Source organism: Dromiciops gliroides, chromosome 3, assembly GCF_019393635.1.
Source record: "Dromiciops gliroides isolate mDroGli1 chromosome 3, mDroGli1.pri, whole genome shotgun sequence".
NCBI classification, from domain to species: Eukaryota; Metazoa; Chordata; class Mammalia; order Microbiotheria; family Microbiotheriidae; genus Dromiciops; species Dromiciops gliroides.
The window spans coordinates 192,966,076-192,988,033 of NC_057863.1; the positions used below are offsets into that span (position 1 = coordinate 192,966,076).

A 21,958-nucleotide genomic window follows, 5' to 3' on the forward strand; every position below is an offset into this window, starting at 1 on the left:
CTTATAGAAAGGTAATTCTTGACTCCAGCGTTTTATGAGTTCAATAGAATTAATTTATACAACATACAGAAAATTTTCGAAATAGTTGTCTCAGATATCTATACTTCCTAACATATAAATCTTTTACCATCTTAGAATTTAGAAAATTCAGAAATTGTTTCTACATCATTCTGTAGGCATGTTATTATAACAATAACTTCTGCTTTAGAATTATAGGTGGTATGAATTTACTGCAAAATATTAAGTATATTTTATATAACAACTTAATGTGAATGATTTTGCTAATCCCCCAAGAGAGAAAACAGTAATTTCCTACAAGAAAGAAAACTGTTTTGCCAAAATTTTAAAATCCCTAGCAGTCTTATCCATACCATAAATTACAAAATTCCCTAGGATTAGTAAACAAAATTTTCTGATTTATTTTGGCACAACTCACCCTTCTGTGTAATAATTAAAACAAAACAAACTTTTTTGTGTTGTCAAACATTTCTTTTTCAATTACTATCTAATGTGGAATGCCTTAGAAGGTAATAGATTCCCTTAAGTTTTCACATAAAAGTTGGATGCCATTTGGGTTCTCTATATTCCTATTTATTTATAGACTTCCATAAACTACCTCTAAGATACTATAGTACTGTTCAAATCCTTCATCTTAGTCACATTTTATCTAGAAACAGGCAAAGAGAATGTCTATTTAAAAGTAGAATTAAAAAAAAAAGAGAGATAATTCTTCCTGGGCTTTATAGAACCTGTAGCTACTGTAAGTCTACTGGACTCTGCCCTCTTGACCTTTCTTTATTAGATTCCCTAAAAATTATCCTCCCATCAGTATTACTTCTAGTGACATATGAAGGGGGAGTCTCCTCTGATGATGAAAAGGGAACTATTACAACATGCAAAATGGTTGTTAGGAGAATGTAATTAGTTGGTAGGATTTGGGGAGAGGGGAATTTTAGATCTTGGGGAAGGGAAAGAAAAGATGTTCAAAAGTAACATTCAAAAAATGTCTTAAATACAAATTTTTTAATTAGTGTGCTTTATTATCTTTAAGCCTAGAGCAGGAAGCTGAAAAAAAGAAGTTCTTTTTGCCAAATCTATCTTATTTGCACTTAGCTTCTTGGAAGTGGGCCCAGAACACCTCTGACCCCATTTCCAAGATTTACGATCACTTTCTAGTATAACAATACCAACCAAGTCCCTTAATTTCCCACCAATGCAGTTTCTTGGCAGTCTTATCCTTTTGCAGATGTTTGAGGGGGAGGTTTAGGATGAGAGGGAGAGAGTTCCAGATTCACTATCATTCTCATTTTGTGACAAAGAATGGTGCAAACCTTTGCTCTAAAGTCTTACTTGGTTTGGGGAAAAGTATTGTTTGGAAGGCACATATCTCTGGGATATATATACTTCCTTCTTCTCTAGAGTCTATCATGAGTTAAGGAGATAAAGATACAGAGTGTTCATCCCTAGGGTCAGTAAGGGAACATTTTTTACTTCCCTTAACTGACATATTAAAAAGAGAGAGTCAGCCTGATATATGGCAGTTCTAAAAATTGGTAGAAACATGGTATTATCACTAGCTACTTACCAAGGAAATACTTAGGTCTTCAATTATCCAAAGTATGATAAAGCTTGCTTCATTTTTTTTTTTTTAGTGAGGCAATTGGGGTTAAGTGACTTGCCTAGGGTCACACAGCTAGTAAGTGTTAAGTGTCTGAGGCCAGATTTGAACTCAGGTACTCCTGACTCCAGGGTCAGTGCTCTATCCACTGCGCCATCTAGCTGCCCCAGCTTGCTTCATTTTTAAGAGAAAAGCATTTATATAACTTAAAATTCATATAAAGGAATTACTAAAATTTTTCTTTTAAGTGAAATTCAGCAAAAGGTTCCAAAACAGGTAAATAATTCAGAATGTATTATCCAAAAATGTATTTTTAAACCTCTTGCCTAAGAAGGATTTAACTTTACATAAAAATATGATACTTTACATAAAAATATGATACTCAAAGTAGAAAATAATAACAATCATATACATTATAAAAACCACATGATTATAGGAATAGACATTGAAAAAGCTTTTGATAAAATATATATGAATTTATGTTTTTAAAAGGAAATGAAAGCATTATTCTTTAATATTATTAAAAAGGATAGGTAGATAGATGGATACATACATACATAAATACATACATACATGGATAGACTGTTTTTTGCAGTGATGAAACACTTGAAAATTTTTCCAATAAGTATGGGATAAAGCAAGGACATCCCTTATCTCCACTGCTATTAGACATTGGGATGAAAATTCTAAATAGAGCAACAAGCAGGAGAGTAACTAAAGGGAAAAAAATCAGCAAAGGCAAAATAAAATGGATCCCTCTTCACAGATGTCATGATGCCTTCTTCCCAGGGACTAAAACAGTACCCACCAAATGGTAATGTTTAATATGTGTTGTTTACTGCTTAGAAATTCCCAGAGTTTCAGGGTAGAACTTATTTGAGACAATTAAAAGCTGAAGAAATAGGATACAAAAAAAATTCACAAACATCACCAGTATTTCAATGGAGTATTACAAAGATCCAAAGTAAAGGACAAAAATACTACTTCTATTCAGAACTACAAGATGCATAAAATATATGAGAATTAATTAACAAGACATCTTCCTAAAGACTTACAAAACTTCAGTGACAAAACAAATTTAATAGAAATAAAGTAATATTGATATAACTAGAGAGATATTAATTGCAACTGAATGAGGTATTAAAAGTGACTCAACCAGACCAATAAGAAAAAATATTACCAAAATTATGTTATAGGCAGAGGATCATACTGATGAAAGTAAAAAGAAATTAATTTATGAAACTATGCAAAAAATAAAATTCATCAGGAAGAAAAATATTCAAGTATCTCAATAGAATAAGGGAGGGGGGAGTAAGAATGAAGCATACCTACCATTATGACATTATTATATTTCAAACTATAATAGTTAAGTCATAATCATCAAAATTATTAGGTACTATTTGGGGGAGGGGGCGATAATGGGGGTTAAGGTTTATATGAAAACTGTTGTTAATATACTGACAACATCACCTGCTGATGTGCTTACTAATTCACAAGTCTCTGAGAGTCACATTGACAGAGCAATTCTATCCATGTTCCTACTGGAGAATTGTGTGTGTGTGTGTGTGTGTGTGTGTGTGTGTGTGTGTGAGAGAGAGAGAGAGAGAGAGAGAGAGAGAGAGAGAGAGAGAGAGAGGGATGCGTCTGTGAACTGCTATGCATGTTCTCTTCATCCCAATTCCAGTGTAGTCATTCCTGTCCTCCTAGGAAGTGCCCTTGTAAACAAGCAATGTAACGATTGGAATGACACCACCTTCTGGAAGACTTACTGTAGAAGAGTTCTGCCCATGAAGCAAAGGTCTTTGAGAGCAAGACCAGGAGTCTTTTCTTTGGCATCAGGAAGTGACATTGGCTAGTGGGAGGAGGAAGGAAGAGACTGGCGCTCAGTCTCGGGCTCTTTTCTGGGGACTCTGGTGGAGAGCAGAGCTAGAAATGTGCTCTCCCCTTAATAGATAGGAATCTAGGCCTTTCTCTCTTTACCAAATTCTTATTCTCCTTAATAAACACTTAAAAGTCTAACTCTTGCTAAAGCTTATAATTTATTGGCGACCACTCATTGGATATTTTAGACAGACTAGCTAGAATTTTAGCCCTTAACAGAAACATGCAAGGAAAAGAGGCATATCTTCTATGTATGTCATTCTTTTTTTTCCTTTTTTTCTTTTTCTTTCTGTGGGGCAATGAGGGTTAAGTGACTTGCCCAGGGTCACACAGGTAATAAGTATCAAGTGTCTGAGGCTGGATTTGAACTCAGGTCCTCCTGAATCCAGGGTGAGTGCTTTATCCACTGTACCACCTAGCTGCCCCCTAATTTTTTTAAATAGAAAAATTAGAACAGATTAGGTAATCAAGAATTAGAAACAATAGAGATGGTAGCCATGTCTAGTAAACCAAAGGACACCAACTACTACAGTAAGGATTCCCTATTCAATTAACTCAATATGCATCTAATTGAACTTCATGTTTCTAGTCTCTCTCCATTCTCTTACTTATACTCCACATAGCTGCCAAAGAGGTTTTCTTAAATATAAGTCAGACCATGACCTCTATTCATTAAAGTTTAAATATAACTATTCTTGTATGGCCAAATGTAAACTCCTCTCTTGAGCATTTAAAGTTCTTCATAACCTGGCCCCTTCTTATGATAACAGTCTTTTAGCACATTACTCTCCTCCTATGTTCCATTGATACTGGCCTACTTGCTGTTCCTTATGCTTTATCTCACAACAATATGATTTTATACTACTTAACTCATGACTAGAATGCTCTAGTAACTTCCCCTTTAAATATATCTTTCAGATACTTGGTAATGAGGACCTGCATCAGAGTAAAGGCTGTGTCAGACAAGAAAAGGGGGCATATTTGAGAAATACCACAAAGATGAAATCAACAAGCCTTGAGAACAGATTGTATATGCAGGGTTAGAGATAGTAAGCAATACAGGCTGACTCTTAGATTGTGAGCCTGAGGGATTGGGAGGGTGGTGCTGCCCTCTTTAGTAAGAGGGAAAGTAGGAGGGGGAAGGGTTTATGGGAAAGATGATTTCTGTTCTGGACATAATGAGTTTAAGATATAGGCTGGACATCTGGTTTGAGATGTCTGAAAGATGTTAGAGATGCAATATTGGACGTTAGCAGAGAGACTGGGACAAGATAGACAAATCTGAGAATCATCAGCATAGAGATGCTAATTAAATCCATAAGAGCTGATGAAATCACAAAATTGTATAGGAGAAGAGAGGAAAGCCCAAAATGAAAGCCTGAAGAACACCTACAATTTTAGAGAGAAAGATCTGGAAGAAGATCCAGTAAAGGAGACAGAGGAGTGACCAAATTTATGTGGAATTGTCTCTAAAATGTAAGCTCTTTAAGGGCAGGAAGTGTTTTTACTTTGTATCCCTAGCACCCAGCACAGCTGTCTTTTACACAGACAGACCTAAATGTTCATTGATTAAGGAATGTAAAAGTAAATTTTGATATAAAGAAGTACTGCTATAGAATTGCTCCTTAAGAAATGATGAATAGAGAAATGTATATACAACAATACTGAGCCCAAAAAAGCATGATAATAGTATTAAAACAGAGTTTAAGCAGGATGAATTGTAATGGCCAATGTTTATTATAGAGAAGTGATAATGAAACACACTTTCCTCTACCATAGAGAAAAGGGTCTATGGATGCAGAATGTGACATATACTTTTGGATGTGGTTGATGTGGCTTGGCATCTGATTTGTTAAAAAGAGACTTTTAGTGGGGAAGGGTGTTCATGTAAATGAATGGTTAAAAAAGCCAACAAACAATAAAACTGAAAAAAAATCCAGGAATTAAAATTAGGGAGATAAGATGATTCAAGGGAATATGTGTTGGATTTGAAATCAAAACAACAACCTGTTCAAAAGCCAGCTCTGGCACTTACTATTGTGGATTTTGAAGGGAGTCAACCTCTCTAGACCACATTTTCCTCATCTTAAGATTAGTAGGTTGCACTGAGTTCCCATCTAGCACTCATTCCATGGTTCTATGAATTTTATAGCAGCAATTCAGGAAGAAATTTGATTTGACACATAGAGATGGCTATGCACTTTGTACCGTAACCCCAGCATTTATGAACAAACACCTTAAATATGTAAAAATAATATCTTTTTCATCTCTAATTTGATGTACTCACATCATGATACAATAAAAAGAATATTGGATTAGAAGCCAGGAAAGCCTTCCTTGACACTTCCTGGGGGTGAGATTGTGGACAGATCATGTCACTTCTCGGAATCAGAGCTCAAATTTGTAAAATTGGCATGATGATAATTGTATGTACCTCATGAGATCATAGCTTTTAATTACTATGTACATTTCTGTTGGTACATAAACTTTAGAAAAAATAAAAATATTTAACTAAGAGGAGAAACTGGATATAGTCCAATAAACTCCAAAATAAGCAGGCTCATCTTTCATTTATTGTTTCATTAATTAAATTATTCACAATTATGATCCAATGACTATTTTAATACTTACAGTAATTCTTTCATCTCTATCATCCAATGGTGATCCATCTTTTTTCCATGAAATAGTGGGTTCTGGATGGCCTCGTGGAGGCTGGCATTCCATCACTGCAGGCTCTCCTACTGCCACCATTACATCTGAAGGGTTTTGTCTGAAGTCATCTCGTAGTACTTTATAGAAGCAAAAGTAAAACATTACCATCAGTGTTGGTGTGTGTGTGTGTGTGTGTGTGAATAAAAAGATATTTCACTAGAGCAGATATTATAATAAGACTTTATGAATAGTGATCTCACTGAATTTGTTAGAGGTAAAATTTGGTCATAGTCATCTATTTCTTTAAAAAAGAATCCTAAGCATATTTGAGGATGGTAATATTCAGTACTCAGTGTTATGACTGTTATTTCTGTTAACACATCCTTAATAGTCCATTTTATTTATTGTCTATTCTCTTTATAACCCAATGATTAATGAGAAATAAACTAGAAGAAACTATGTAAAGTTCAAATTTTCTAGTTATACATGTATGTTAACAAATAAATTATGCAGAAATAAATACTAATATAAAAATGAAAAACAAAAACAAAGACATGGAATTTGATTCTCTTAAATAACTTCACACAACTATATTTCAATAGGAGGACTTAAAACAGTACTAATGTGACACCTTGGTGCATATAGTCATTATCATTTATATATTTTTCTTTTTAAAAAATTACATGTTAGAAAACTTATTAAATTTAGGATTCATTTTTTCTCCTTCATCTAAATATGTTACCAAAGAGACTGAATGATCTATGTGGAAGCTATCAAAGCAAGCATGTATTTTCCTCAATAAAATGTTTACACAATACACATTCTGCATATTTACCATGTCTACTTTAGTCTAACATAATTATATAATAAAAGACACAAATAATAAGACACAAAAATCAATTTTTTTTTTTGATGAGGCAATTGGGGTTAAATGCCCAGGGTCACACAGCTAGTAAGCATTAAGTGTCTGAGGTCAAATTTGAACTTTATCCACTGTGCCACCTAGCTGCCCCCAATCAATTTATTTTCATCAACATTTTTGCCCTCTAATATATTCCCATTGATATACCTAAGTGATGAGAATTACATAATACAAAAAGTTTTATCATAGGTATATAAGAATTGGAAGTGACCTGAGAGGTCATCTAGTCTACCCTTTCACATTTTACAGATCAGTTCAATGAGGTACAAGTAATGTAATGGTCACATAATTTCCACGTAAAAGAACCAGGATTTGAACTTGGTTCTTTTGATTCTAAAATCAGCAACCAAAGTTGAGCTATAACTATTGTTGAAAGAAAAGGATTAGAAGAGATAGAAGGAGAAAGAGATGTCTTTAAATTTTTTAAAAAAAGATATACTGATTTATATGAGAGACCTGCTACAGTTGTTCTGAGAGTCAGCATGTTACATAAATTTCCCCATATTCCAACTCACATATCACTTAGAAACATATTTAAGAATTAAAGTACCACAATATAAAATATAGTCCTTTAACTACTACTTTTAAAGAAATCTTAAATTTGAGGTTCAAAACCTCAAACAAGTTAAGAAGTTTCCAAAATCATATACTGGTAATTCTTGCCTTTTCATGTATGTGTGCTTTGGAATTAAAGGTTAGATGTAAATAGGTTGTGGAGGTCTTTTCTTTTTTAAAAAAATGCCTTTTCAATTATGTCATGAAACAATTTGAGTCTACTTAGAGTATATAATACTAGAAGAAAATAAAGCCTTCCTTCCCCCAAACAAAAGCAACACTTTTGTTTTCTTACACAAAGCTGTTTCTATTCCAAGTACAATACAATACAGTATTGACAGATTTGAAAGAAAATTAAAAACTTATTCTAAAGTTCATTAATGTACTACATAACAATAAATTAGTAAGAAGCTTTGGCAAAAATATTTTAATTAGTTTCTAAGATTGAATTACTATTTACCATAAGATTATATCATAAAGAAAAAAATGGCTTAAAAGAAAGTGCTATATAGGAAAAGGAATTTGAAAAGACTTGGATGAAACAAATCTGTTTCATTTCTGGAATATCTTACAAACTTAAGACAGTATCTCTAAATGTTTTTAAACATCTCTGTAGTCCAGTACTTTCCCAATAAAAGCAAATTATTTCTATGATTTCTCAACCTTATATGGACCAACCTTATATGGACCAACCTTATATGGACCAACATTATAAATACCATGTGTTTTATATAAATTGATACAGCTCAAATAAACTAAAAGATAATAAAACAAGAAACCAAAGTGTTAAGCCATAGGCATATCAAAATATTTGATACCCTTGTTATTCTTATATTCTTTTTTTTTTTTTTTAGTGAGGCAATTGGGGTTAAGTGACTTGCCCAGGGTCACACAGCTAGTAAGTGTTAAGTGTCTGAGGCCGGATTTGAACTCAGGTACTCCTGACTCCAGGGCCGGTGCTCTATCCACTGCGCCATCTAGCTGCCCCTACCCTTGTTATTCTTAAATCATTTGCATTTTATATTATATAATTCACTGAAAAATCTTATTCTTTCCATATTGTGAAGTTACACTAACTCTGAAATAATGGGGGCCAGAATATGATGGGTAGACCAACTCTGCCCATCCTAAGAGAAAGAGAAGGGAAGAATGTTCAGAGGATCAAAAATTGAAAAAAAATGATGCCATTCTCAAAGAGTTCCCTCTTCTCCCTTCTTTCTGAACACAATGCAACCCCTTAAATGCCTAAAGGGCAAGTTTCCATATTCCCCATAAGTCTCACTGGACTTCTTCCTCTGATATCACAAGTTTCTGTATTGCAAGTTAGATGGGATATCTTATTAGAAGCTTCTAGTCCCCTCCATAATATACTCTGAACTTCAGGTGGACTCCCCAAAAGGTATAATCCTCTTCCATTTCTTTTTGTTGTTGTTTTTGTTGTTTGTTGTTTTTTGCTGGGCCATGGGGGTTAAGTGACTTGCCCAGGGTCACACAGCTAGTAAGTGTCAAGTGTTTGAGGCCAAATTTGAACTCAGGTCCTCCTGAATCCAGGGCTGGTGCTTATCTACTGCACCACCTAGCTGTGTCCCATTTCTTTTTGGGGTATGTGTGTGTATTTTGCTTAACATATCTATCTCTATCTCTCTATTTCTCTCTCTCTCTCTCTATGTACACACACACACACACACACACACACACACACACACACAGAGGTTATTCCTATGTGAACTTGTCTTGAAGACTATTTCATCAAAATGCTCTTCCTTCAAGAAGAATTTGCTGTTTGTCTGTTTTATATGACACAATCTGTTCATGTGTCTGTCAAAATAAAATGAATAAGACTCTAGTTCTTTCAGAAAAGAGCCTAAGAAAAGATTCATCACATTACTTCTCACCTTAAAACTTAAATGTACTATTTTAAATGTTTATTGCATAACTACATTTCAGGAGATATGATTTCAAAGAAGTCATATCTAAAAGTATTCAAACACAAGTTGTGCTACATGTTTTATCCTCATGACTGTTTTAATCAGGTTTTTGTTTTTTAACCTGGTATCAATTAACGTTTGGAAAAATCAAAGGTCTCCCTGAAACAAACTATGTAAAATGCTTGGCATTAAATATTTTAGATCAAATTTTTAAAATGAGAGTTCATAGAAAGATTTCTCAAACCAATAAAAGCCAATATTAGGCAAGAGAGAAAAAGGCCAAGTATAAAATAATGCTTGCTTTTAAAGGTCTTTAACCAAAATCACTGCCTTGTTTTATAGATGATGCAGACACATAACAGAAGGAAGGCAAGAGTTAATCAAGACTAGTTTCTGAAAGGTCATGCATTTACTTTATAATTTGAAGATGAATAACTTCATAGGCCTTCCATAATTATGTCATCTTCTACTTATGCTTTATATAACGTGGAACTTTTTTATTTTTAAACTCAAAATTATACCTTGGTTAGTTTCCTGGAAGAAAATCTACTGGACATGATTGCTTATTTATATAAATATAAGCTGCTTTTAAAGTTCTAGCAAGTTTCCATGTATTATTGCTATGTCAATCTATCAAAAAATGAGGTTTTTGATTTGTTTGTTTAAATTCTTTTTTTTTTGTTTTTGTTTAAATTCTTAGACCTAAAAATACTACATTGGATTTGTCTATATGTCCTCTTGTTATATCTACTTCCTATTCATTTTAATATCAATAAAACAAAGAGTATATTTCATAGATTAAGTTTTTTTTATTTCCTTAAAGGCCCTGATGAAAATATGAAATAAAATACATTAAAGTAACTAACTTTTAAAAAATTTATGTAAGTAGAAAAAGTGATCAAGAGGCAATAAGAACACAAGCATGCTAATACAACTGATGGTGGAGCTAGGTTCACTATCTCTCTCCAAAACTTTTCCATCTTCTGAACTTTCCTATTACTTCTGAGGATACCACTATCCTCCCAGTCACTCAAAGCTAACAACCTCAGTGTCATTCTTGAACACCTTACAAATCTGATCTTTTATCAAGTCTTGTAATTTCTGCCCTCGAAACATCTCTTATAAATGTTCCCTTCCTCTACTCAAACAACCACCACCCTGATAAAGGATTTCATCATATCTTGACTGGACTTCTAACTGGTCTCTCTACCTAAAGTTAGCTTCTTCTGCCTCTAAATCCATCTTCTGCTCAGCTACCAATGAGAGTTAAAATGCAGGCCTAATCAGGTCTAGTGTCATCACTCTATTCAATAAACCACAGTGGCTTACTATTACCTACAGGACCAAATATAAAATGTTCTGTTTGGCATCTTAAACCTTTTTACAACCTGGTTTCTTACAATCTTTGGAGTCTTCCTATAATTTACTCAATGATCCAGCTACCTTGGTCTGCTTGCTTTCCTTTTACATAATACTCCATCTCCCACTTCATATGTTTATATAGGCTGTGCCTCATTATTAGTGTTCTCTCTCTGCCTCCAGGCCTACATTGAGTATTCAAATCTCACTTTCTGCAAGAGGTCTCTCCTGCCCCCTACCTGGATTCCTTCTCTTTTAGATAACCTTTTCTTTCCTCTATCTATCTATCATCCATCTATCAATCAATCTATCTAATCTAATCTAATTTAATCTATCTAGCTATCATCTACACCTACCTACGTATGTATGTATGTATGTATGTATGTATGTATGTATGTATGTATGTATGTATGTATGTATCTATCTATCTATCTATCTATCTATCTATCTATCTATCTATCCACCTTGTATGCATGTACTTTTTGTATGTGGTCTTTCCACTTCATTGTGAATTCCTAGAAGTGACAGATTTTTTTTTTTTGCCGTTTTGGTTTTTGCATCCCAAATTCTTAGCACAGTCCTTAGCTTGGTAAGTGCTTAATAAATGGTTGTTACTGGATTGATAGAACAATGATTCCAACCATTCCAGAAAACAAATTGTGACTGTGAGAAAAATATCACTATACTCTTTGACCCAGTGTTACTATAGCTGGGCATATATCTCAAGGAGGTCAGTGGCAGAGACTTACATGTACCAAAATATTCACAGGAGTACTTTTTGTGGTGAGAAAAAATGGAGTTTCCCCCCCCTTAATATAATGGAAATGACTTAACAGACTATTGTGTAATATCATTTACCACTTCATAAGAAATGACAAATATAAGAAAATAAGGGCACCTTTTAATAATTAATACTTAAGGAAGAAAGAATACATTATATACAGGCAGTAGTAGAAGCCATTTGCTAGAGAATATAGAGTAGGGTGATTTTTTTAAAGGTTATGAATAACTGTGTGTTAATATTTTGCTACATAATCATATGAAATTACAGTCCTTCTAATCTGAGAGTTAGACTTCTGAAATCTTTATTCATCTAGAACCTGGAAAAATGGGACACTACATAGTAAATAGGAAAAATAATAATAAATAGTAAAAATGGTAAAACAAGAAATAAATGTTTAAAACCTAACATGCTTGGAGGCAGCTAGATGGCGCAGTGGTTAAAGCACCATCCCTGGATTCAGGAGTACCTGAGTTCAAATTCCGGCCTCAAGACACTTGACACTTACCTATCTGTGTGACCATGGGCAAGTCACTTAACCCCCATTGCCTAAAACAAAAACAAAAACAAAAACAAAAACCTAACATGCTTTATTCTACAGGGGAGATGTATTTAACTTCTGGTACACACAGAGACAATTATGCGTGAAACAAAGAAGCAGATTAGAAAGAGATATACACTAAAGGTAAAAGAAACAGATGATAACACAGTATGAAAATAGAAAACCAAAGGAAAATAAAATTGGGTGATTTAGTATAGGATAAAGTTTGTCATAATTTAGTATTTTCTCAGGACAACATAGTTCAACACTAATGTTCATAATTATGATAATACAACAATAAAAAAGTTAGGTTTCTTATCTTCACTTTAAAAAACAGAGGTTTATTATATATCATATTATGTAACATATGTTACGTAATATTATATTTATCATATATTTTAGAAATATTTTGTTCTCATTTTTGACTGGTTCTTAAAATATGCTTATTCTAAAAGATAGCAAAAATTCTTTTCATACAAAACTGCAAGTATCCATCTCATTCCATGAGATGATAAATGACATCACTAAAAGAAAATTAACATATGAATATTTTAAGTACTTTTTTGATATTTTCTTTTCATGGTCTTCAAGAAATTCTTAGATAATTTATGATATAGTACTTTCCAAAAAATCTATGAGATAGCATCCATGTACACAATAATTTAAAATGTGTTCTGTTTATAGTAGACTGATCTATAATAATGAGCATGTGACCATAAGTTAATCACTATACTCCAATATACAATTATATTAATTTGCAATGTAGCTTTAATAGGCCACTGTTTCAGTCTCCTCCATAAAATGAAGATAGTTCTCCACATTTTTCTGAAGTATTATTGTAAAATCAAATTATTTAATGTTTATATAGCCCTTAGCATTTATACAATATATTACATCCGAAAAGGAATATTATTATTATTAGTCACTATGTAGGGAATTGCCAAATTTTTCAGCTGCCAGTACAACTGGAAAATAGTACAAAGAATCCCATTGACAGAGTTAGTAAATACCAAAGTGAATAATACTCTCAAGAGTAAACTGCCATGCATAATGAAAAGTCAGTATATATGAGTTTCAGGTCTCAAACTGCCATGTATTTGTGTGGCCCTAAATAAAAAGTTGGTATATATCTTTCCCTTAAAAAAAATACAAAAATTATTCATTGATTTCATTTCTAGAAATTATTTGAGGGACAAACTTGTGGGGATACTAATTTTTCCACTCCTTACTGAGGTCCTCTACAAGTAAGGGCCTAGGAAACAGAATAAAAATATGTGAAATCTCTTAATCTATCAAGAGTGTAAACCTATAGAATCATTCTAAGCATCATGTTTTTAGGACATAAATTGTCAAAAAGTAATACTTCCGGGGCAGGTAGGTGGCACAGTGAATAAAGCACCAGTTCTGGATTCAGGAGGACCTGAGTTCAAATCCGGCCTCTGACACTTGACACTAGCTGTGTGACGTTGGGCAAGTCACTTAACCCTCATTCTCCACCCCCACCTCCCCAAAAAAGTTATCTAGCAATTAATTTTGGTTTTTGTGAAATTTTTTTAAAAAAACTTTAAAAATATATTGACATAAGCATCATAGTACTACAGGAACCTAGTTTTCAAAATTTCTAAAACCTAAAGAAAAATCAGTATTCTAGAAGACCTTTATTACAGAGAAGAAACATAAAATGCATGAGTATATAGTTCTAAAATTCAAATAGATTAAAGAAGATGCTTTCAACTTTTACTCATTAGACTTTATCAAATTCAAATTCAGAGGTCCATTAGTGGAACAGATTAGATGTTGTTGTTGCTCACACCTTTGTTGTTTGAAGAGGACTAATGTGTCATGGGGTAATGTCTTTGACTTACTTGTGAATTGGATTTAAGTGAGGCAGAGCTGCCCAAAGTCTTCAAATTCAGTCTTTCTTCTAGAGGCACTGAAATCCAGAGTGTCAACACAAAAGTCAAGATGATTGGCAATGGCCTGGGATATGGTGGATGACCTTCATATTGCTGGTCTGACCCAAGCTCTTAGATTTCTACAAAGCCTACTTCAACCACCTCCATGGCCATTGGAACAAAGTGTTCTAATCAGCCCATTCTGCCAGAGGAAATCTTTACATGCTTGAGGTTGACATCCCCCAAAACTCATTGATTGGTTTGAGGCCTGTCAGTTACCCTCAACCTGGTTAGCCCATCTACTGAGATAGTTTTATTGGGGTTGTTACTGTGCATGCCTATAGCTTCTTAGAGCCACAGGTTAGAGTTGGGTGAAAAGTGGACACCCAAGGTGAATGAGCAGTTCTGAATAGCAAGCCCTCACACCAGAGGTGGCTGGTCCTCCCTAAATATCCGATATACCCAACAGATTTCTTTAGAACAGATTAGATACACAACATACAGAAGCAAAATAGTATAGTAGCCCTGTGTTTGATAAACCAAAGTCCCTCAACTACTGGCTTAAGAAATCAGTATTCAAAAAACTATGGGAAATATTATTAGCATCATCATCATCATCTCATTCTCTTACACCAAATATCAACATAAGCTCCAAGTGGATACCTGACTTGGATATAGAAGATAACACTGTGAAAAAAATTAGGAAGCAATGAAGAATTTACTTTTTCAGATCTCTGGATAAAAGAAGATTTCAGGACCAAATAAGAGGATAAGAGATGATAAAATGATAATTTTGATTTCATAAAATTTAAAAACCTCTTGTACAAATGAAAGTAATTTCACATAATTAAAATGGAAAAACTTATAACAGGGGGCGGGGAGAAATCCTTACAGTAAGTTTCTTTCATAAAAGTCCTGTTTTCCAAGATACATAAGGAATTGATTCAAATGTATGAGAAAAATAATCATTTCCAATTGACAAATGATCGAAGGATATGAGTAAAAAAGATTTAAAGGTTTAGCAAAGGAACACATGGCCCTTCCATACTCCAAGATTCCAATTTACTCTACATCGGATAAGAAGTAGATAGGTTTTCAAAGTACTTAATCTGTCAATAATTTGCCAAGCTGTTAATAAGAGTTTCAAGTGTTAAATTAATTCACTGTTTAAAATAATCATGTTAAATTTTTACTAGTAATGGCAACAAATTAGATAAAACAGGATACTTGGTTTCCAAAAATCCTTCTTCATTGAAGCATCTTTTGAGCTTAATCATTAGGGCTGCCAATTGTAATGTTCTCCCCAAACCAAAAGGAACATTTAATGAATGGGAAAAAATACAGTTTTAAATAGGAAACACAGACTTGTAGCCTAAACAAAAAAGAGTCTTTAATTAGTGACAAATCATTTCCAAGTTATTATTGCTTCCTGTTTATGATTTAGAGACATGTTAATTCATCTTCCCTATCACAAGTCATCTCAGGATACAAAATAATAATAGGAATTTTGGTCTCAAAAATGTAGTTAAATGTTTATCAGTAAAAGCAATTTATTTCTGACATAAAACTATCCAGCCTTTGGCTTTTTCAGTTTCAATCATTATCTTGTGTGATGGACAAAGTTGACGTAATTCTATTACTGATAGCTTGTGCTAATAAATCCTGGCTCATGGGCCTGAAAGGTTAAAGATGAGGGAAAACAATTTTTTCTTTTATAACTGTTTGTTATTGATGTTATCTTTTATAATAATAAAGTTTTATGTAGTGAAATTTAGTCTTCTTGTAAAGTACAAGAAATAATGAGAGGTTAAACTTATAAAAATAAACCAACAAAAAGAAACAATGTTTCAACAAGATTAAAATACTGAATCATGAAAACTTCTTGAGGATTTATACTGTAAGTAGGTAATTTTTGAAGTTTTTAAATATTTATGAGTCAGTTTGGTTTATAGGTTTTCTTTTGGTTAAATTTATATTGCATAGGGAAATAGAAAGTCTCTGCTTCTTTAAGTAGGAATTGATTGAATCACTCTACCACTTAAAGTAACTAACAAGACACTGTAGTCCTGATAACTTTAGCAAGTGAGATCATCACTATTGAATCAATCAGTCCATCAATTAATCGCAGTCATGCCCTGTGGTTCTTTAAAATAACAAGCCTGTTTAGAACCCAGCATATGAGTTCCTATCAGTCTAGTGAAGAGAACAATTCCAGCTGAATTTCTGAGAAAGAATCACTTCAGGGGGAAAGATATGTGAGGGGAAGAAATGCCTGGATTTCTTCCCCACCCCTCTGACTATGATGACCTAATGAACTTCAAAGCCTCTGAGGATTGGACTTCAAATTTGTGTACAAAACAGTATTTCCAAGAACACTAGTGACTGGCTACAATGTTAAGTGAGTTAAGAGGCTAGCAAAAAGCTACACGATGCTTAGAAGAAATAACTGTCTTTTTCCTCCCTTAATTAACAAAATTTATTGTCTCTCTCTCCCACAGTCCCCCATTGAGAAAATAAAAAAGGAAAACAAAATCCTCATAAATAAATATGCACAGTCAAGCAAAACAAATTTCTGCAATAGCTATCTCCCAAAAAAATTGTCTTATTGCGCAGCCTGAGATCATCAATTCTTTGACAGGAGATGGGATAACACATTTCATAAATGATCCTCTGGGACTGTGCTGTTCACTGCATTGTACAGAGCTCTTAAGTCTTTCAAAGTATTTTTGTATTTATTGTGATGATACTGTATGGGTTGTTCGGGTTCTACTCAGTTTTCCCAGGTTTCTTTGAAATTTCCCCTTTTATCCTTGATTATAAACACAATAACATTACATGAAATTCAGTCACTTCCCAGTGGATGAGGGCATCTTAAAGGCACCAGCAAAGGTTATTAAAGGCTACAAAGAGTTGGGAATTATTCCATTCTGCCACTTATTCCCTATCCCTCCTTTACTCTGGACTCTGTACATGTGTGTGGGAAACTTTTGGAGGCAGGGGCATTTTTAATACAACTGTACTTGCTATACCACCTAAGTAAACAGCTAATTCTAAGAGGTCATTACATTTTTCTGCTAGTTGATATCAACTGATATTAATGTGAGCTTGTAGAAGAGTCATGGCAGGGAGCTATAATATTAAAAAAAAAAAAAAAAAAACCTCCTCTCAGAATTCTACAGAACTCTGGGGGGAGAAGAGCCCTCTCACTGCAGGGTACTAGGCCTGCCATTAAGAATAAGACTTGGGAAAGGGAGTGCAAAGCATGTGCTACACTATCAAGAGCAATCCCAAACTCATCCATCTCTGAAATAAAACAGTAATAAGATTTTGGCTCTCTAGCCAAACTCATAATGGTTCTCAGGTGTCTACCTCTGCAAGGTTTATCATACATACCCAAGGTGTTTATAACCAGCATTATCTCATTACTTTAGCCCCCACCTCAAACTCCAATGGCTCCCTATCACCTTCAGGGTCAAATATAAAATCCGTTTGGCATTCAAAACCCTTCATAATGAGTCCCACCTCCAACCTTTTCACTCTTTTACACCCTTATGTTCTTCCTCTCCCCCCTACATTCGGCAATCCAGTGACACTGACCTCCTTATTGTTTCTCAAATAAAACATTTGCTCTCCCAATTCTAATCATTTTCATTGTCTCCCTGCCTGGAATGTTCTCACTCATCTCTACCTCCCAGCTTTCCTGGTTTCCTTTAAGTCCCAGCTAAAATGCCACCTTCTATAGAAAACCTTTCTTAATCCCCCTTAGAGGCAGCTTGATGTCACAGTGTATAGAGTGCAGGGACTGGAGTCAAGAAGACTCATCTTTGTGAGTTCAAATCCAGTCTCAGAAGCTTACTAGCTATGTGATCCTTGGCAAGTCACTTAAGCCTGTTTACCTGTTTCCTCATCTATAAAATGAGCTAGAGGAGAAAATGGCAAACTACTCAAGTATCTTTGCCAAGAAAACCCCAAATGGGGTCATGAAAAGTCAGACATGACTGAAAATTACTAAACAACAAATTCCCCTTAATTCTACTGTCTTCCCTCTGTTGATTTCTTAATATTTATTCTGTATATAACTTGATTGAACATAGTTGTTTGCACGTTGCCTCCACCATTGGACAGTGAGTCCTTTGATAGCAGCAGCTGAGTTTTGCATTTAGGACATGATTTGACACATAGATAAATGTTTTCTGTTTGACTGAACAGAGAACTGCATAATACAACAAACCCATGAGATATTATTGTGCTTCTAAGCAAAGTGTCCAGAAAACAGTCAAGTTGAGTAGCAGTCAAATTTCTACCTCTTTACATATGGTCTAGAATTTGAAAATTCCCTTCAAGTTAAGAAGCACCTTATTTGTTTTCTTTCAAATGATAATAGTTGCCAGATATATAGTATTTTTAAAAACTTATTTATTTATTTAAATTTTCAACATCTGTTTAGATAAGATTTCCAATTTCAAATTTTTCTCCCTCCCTCCCTCCTCCCCTAGACAGCAGGTAATGTGATATAGGTTTTATATATACATACATACATACATACATACATATAATAATCTTGATATAGGTTTATATATCTATCATAACATATAACATAAATTTGCATATTGTCATGTTATATGAGAAGAATCAGAGCACAAAAGGAAAAAACCCTCAAAAAAAAGGAGAAAACACACCAGCACCAAACAAAAAGACAACCAAGTATGGTCCAATCAAGCCGTCGATATTCCACAGTTCCTTTTTGTATCTGGGATTTGGACGAGCCTTTTCAATCATGAGTCCCTTGGAACTTACTTTGTACCATTGGATCATTGTGAGAAGACTCTAGTCTATCGCAGCAATGTTGCTGATACTGTGCACAATGATCTCCTCCTCCACTCATCATCAGCCCAATGCAAAGTCCCTCCCCAGGGTTTCTCTCGAACTACTGCTCGTAGTTTACTTACAGCAAAATAGTATTTCCATTACATTCATATACCACCACAACTGTGTCCAGCCATTCCCCCATTGATGGGCATCCCCTCAACTTCCAATTCCTTGCCACCACAAAAAGAAGAGCAGCTATAAACCAAACATATAGTATTTTAACGGCTTATAAAGTATCTTGCATACATTATATCTTTGATACGCAACCATCCTTTGAGGCATAGACTTCGGTATTCCCTCGCCCCACAACTATGATTATCCCAGGAAATATTTCTTGTACTAAATATATTTACTAAATAAAATAAATGTATGGGCCCTTCCAATGCCACATCTAATCTTGAGAAGTTGCTATGCTTTGATCTGACTATTATACATAAATAGTCTGGTGTAAATACTTGTTAGAATATAGATAAACTACAGTTATCCCTTCCATAGCAAAGGGGTTAGAGGTTGGTGCTCCCATGGTCTAGAAAAATATCATAAAAATTTGGGCCCTCCATACCTAGAAAAGTCTGAATTATTAATGTGAAGGATAAAATATGGTGATATTATACAATACTATACATATATTATATGAATTTTCTGAGTTTTTAAACTTTTTCTTGTGATGTCTGCTAGCCTTTGCGTGTCATCCACAGCTTTTGCTGAACTTCCAAAAAAGTTCCCATTTAATTTCTTATGCCAGCCTGCAATATATTGAAACTGCAACAGAGAAAGTTTTGATGTAGAAGGGATAACTGTACAAGTACCATGTAAGTACAGAAATAAAGATCCATGAATAAAGAAAGCTTATATGCATTATGTAATAATTTGTTGGGATAACACATACTTTAAATTTATGCCGTTATCATCCTGAATGATGCTTCAAAGAGAAGAAAAGTCCAGGTAAAACAGTTTTTCATGTTTATAGTGTGATATAAAATAGTTCAGGTCCAAAATTTTACATATGATCTAATAAAGTAAAACAAAAGATACTGTTTAATGCTAGAGGAAAAATATGTTTCTTTGCATGAAACTGAGAATGCCACACATAATGGTGACCAAAATATGCCATGGAGTAATGTTAACTTATCTCTTTTTTCAAGCACTGTTCAATAAAACCCGAAGGATATAAAACTATTAGTAACTTCTGAAAAAAAAAGGTGTTTGTGTGTGTGTATATACACATACAGAGAGAGAGGAGGAGAGAGAGAGAGAGAGGAGAGAGAGAGAGGAGAGAGAGAGAGAGAGAGAGAGAGAGAGAACAAATCCTGTAAAGTTTTGGCAGTACTGCTAAAATCACGTAACTTTGTTCTTTAACAGTTGATGCCAGTTGGGGATAGCAATTTTTCATATAAGTTGTACAAATAAGCTTTTCCACAAAGAACAGCTGTAATTCCTGGTTATTTTTTGTTATTTCTATTGTTGGCCAAATTTTTGCCACCACCACATCTTCTAAGAGCTTTTAATTATGACTGTTTGCAATGGCCCAAATTATTTTATACCTAATAAAAGACCTTTGATTACATAAAATGTCCCCTCTATATTTACATTACATTGACAGTGTTAGGATTCTAAATTGGCTTTTCAGGTTAAGTTATGTATTTATTTTCAAGTCTCTCTCAATGAGCATATCCATTCTCATGAAGATTTATCAGTTAAAGCTGATTTTTTTGTACAAAGCTCAAATATAGTAACATGTATACTTTTTCAAATATTAGAAGTAATTTTTTTAAATGGATGATGTATTAGAGAAAATGCAAAAAATTAAAATAAAACCTTAAAGGGGGACCAGAATGCAAAGTAAGTAAATAAATATTTATGACAGCAGCGAAGTAAAAAGTGAAATTTCACAATGACTAACAGTGGATACACTTCTGAAGTGCTAGCAAGTGAAAAAAATCTTATCCCCCCCAAAAAGAAGGAATGCATTCTAAAAGGCACTGCGTCTGGGGCAGGTAGGTGGCGCAGTGGATAAAGCACTGGCCCTGGATTCCGGAGGACCTGAGTTCAAAGCCAGCCTTGGACACGGACACGGACACTTGACACTTACTAGTTGTGTGACCCCGGGCAAGTCACTTAACCCCCATTGCCCAGCAAAAAATAATAATAATAATAATAATAATTAATTAATTAAACCAAATAAATAAATAAATAATGGGGAAAAAAAGGAACTGCATCTGAAAATATCATTTAAACCTTTGAACCTTAAATCAAAATAGTTAATTACTACACATTTTATTAAGACATTGGAGCATTCTGTTTATTTCCACAAATTTTAAACATTAAATATTTCCAATTTACCAGTTCTTTAATGTTTAACTACTTGCTTGAAACCAATTAATGTCACATATTTTCTTCAATTATGTCCTATTCCTGTCTCACTGTGCTGTCATAGTATGTTGTTGATTCTCTATTTTCTCATTTGTTTGCTTGTTTTGTTTATTTTTTCAAGTTACTCAAAACAAAAAAGGATCATAAGATCACAGATTTAGAATATAGAACCTTACAGACCCCTCATTTTACAAATGAAATGTCTATATATACATTTTGCAGATGAAAACTGTGAAGGTCAGAGAGATTAATCAACTTGTTCCTGGTCACAGAGCTAATAAAGAGGAGAGTTGGGATATGATCTTAAGTCTTTCCTAATACCAAAATCAGCATTCCATCCACTTTGGTATATGGGTAAAACAGTAGCTTTTCATACTGCCTCCCACCATACCCCCTTTCCACGCCACCGATTCTCCACCCAAAGAGAGAGAGGTCCCCTGCTTCTGAAGGAGTTTATAATTTGTATGGAGAGAAGAGCTAAAAAGAAATAACCCTAATATAATATCTAAATATTATATACTAAATATGTTCTACATCTCTACATGATCCCTGAATTCTCAAAGGCTGTGGCAGTGGAGTAAGTA

The 21,958-nt window shown here is 34.0% G+C and overlaps 1 protein-coding gene across 4 annotated transcripts in view; it reads right to left on the minus strand.

Annotated features, from left to right (window-relative positions):
• ROBO1 (roundabout guidance receptor 1) overlaps nucleotides 1–21,958 on the minus strand; it is a 976,778-nt gene that overhangs the window by 188,749 nt on the left and 766,071 nt on the right. For all 4 annotated transcript variants that reach the window (XM_043996229.1, XM_043996232.1, XM_043996230.1 and 1 more), the window contains one exon: nucleotides 6,131–6,288. In XM_043996229.1, the coding sequence (XP_043852164.1) occupies nucleotides 6,131–6,288 (158 nt within the window). The remainder of the gene's footprint in view (nucleotides 1–6,130; nucleotides 6,289–21,958) is intronic.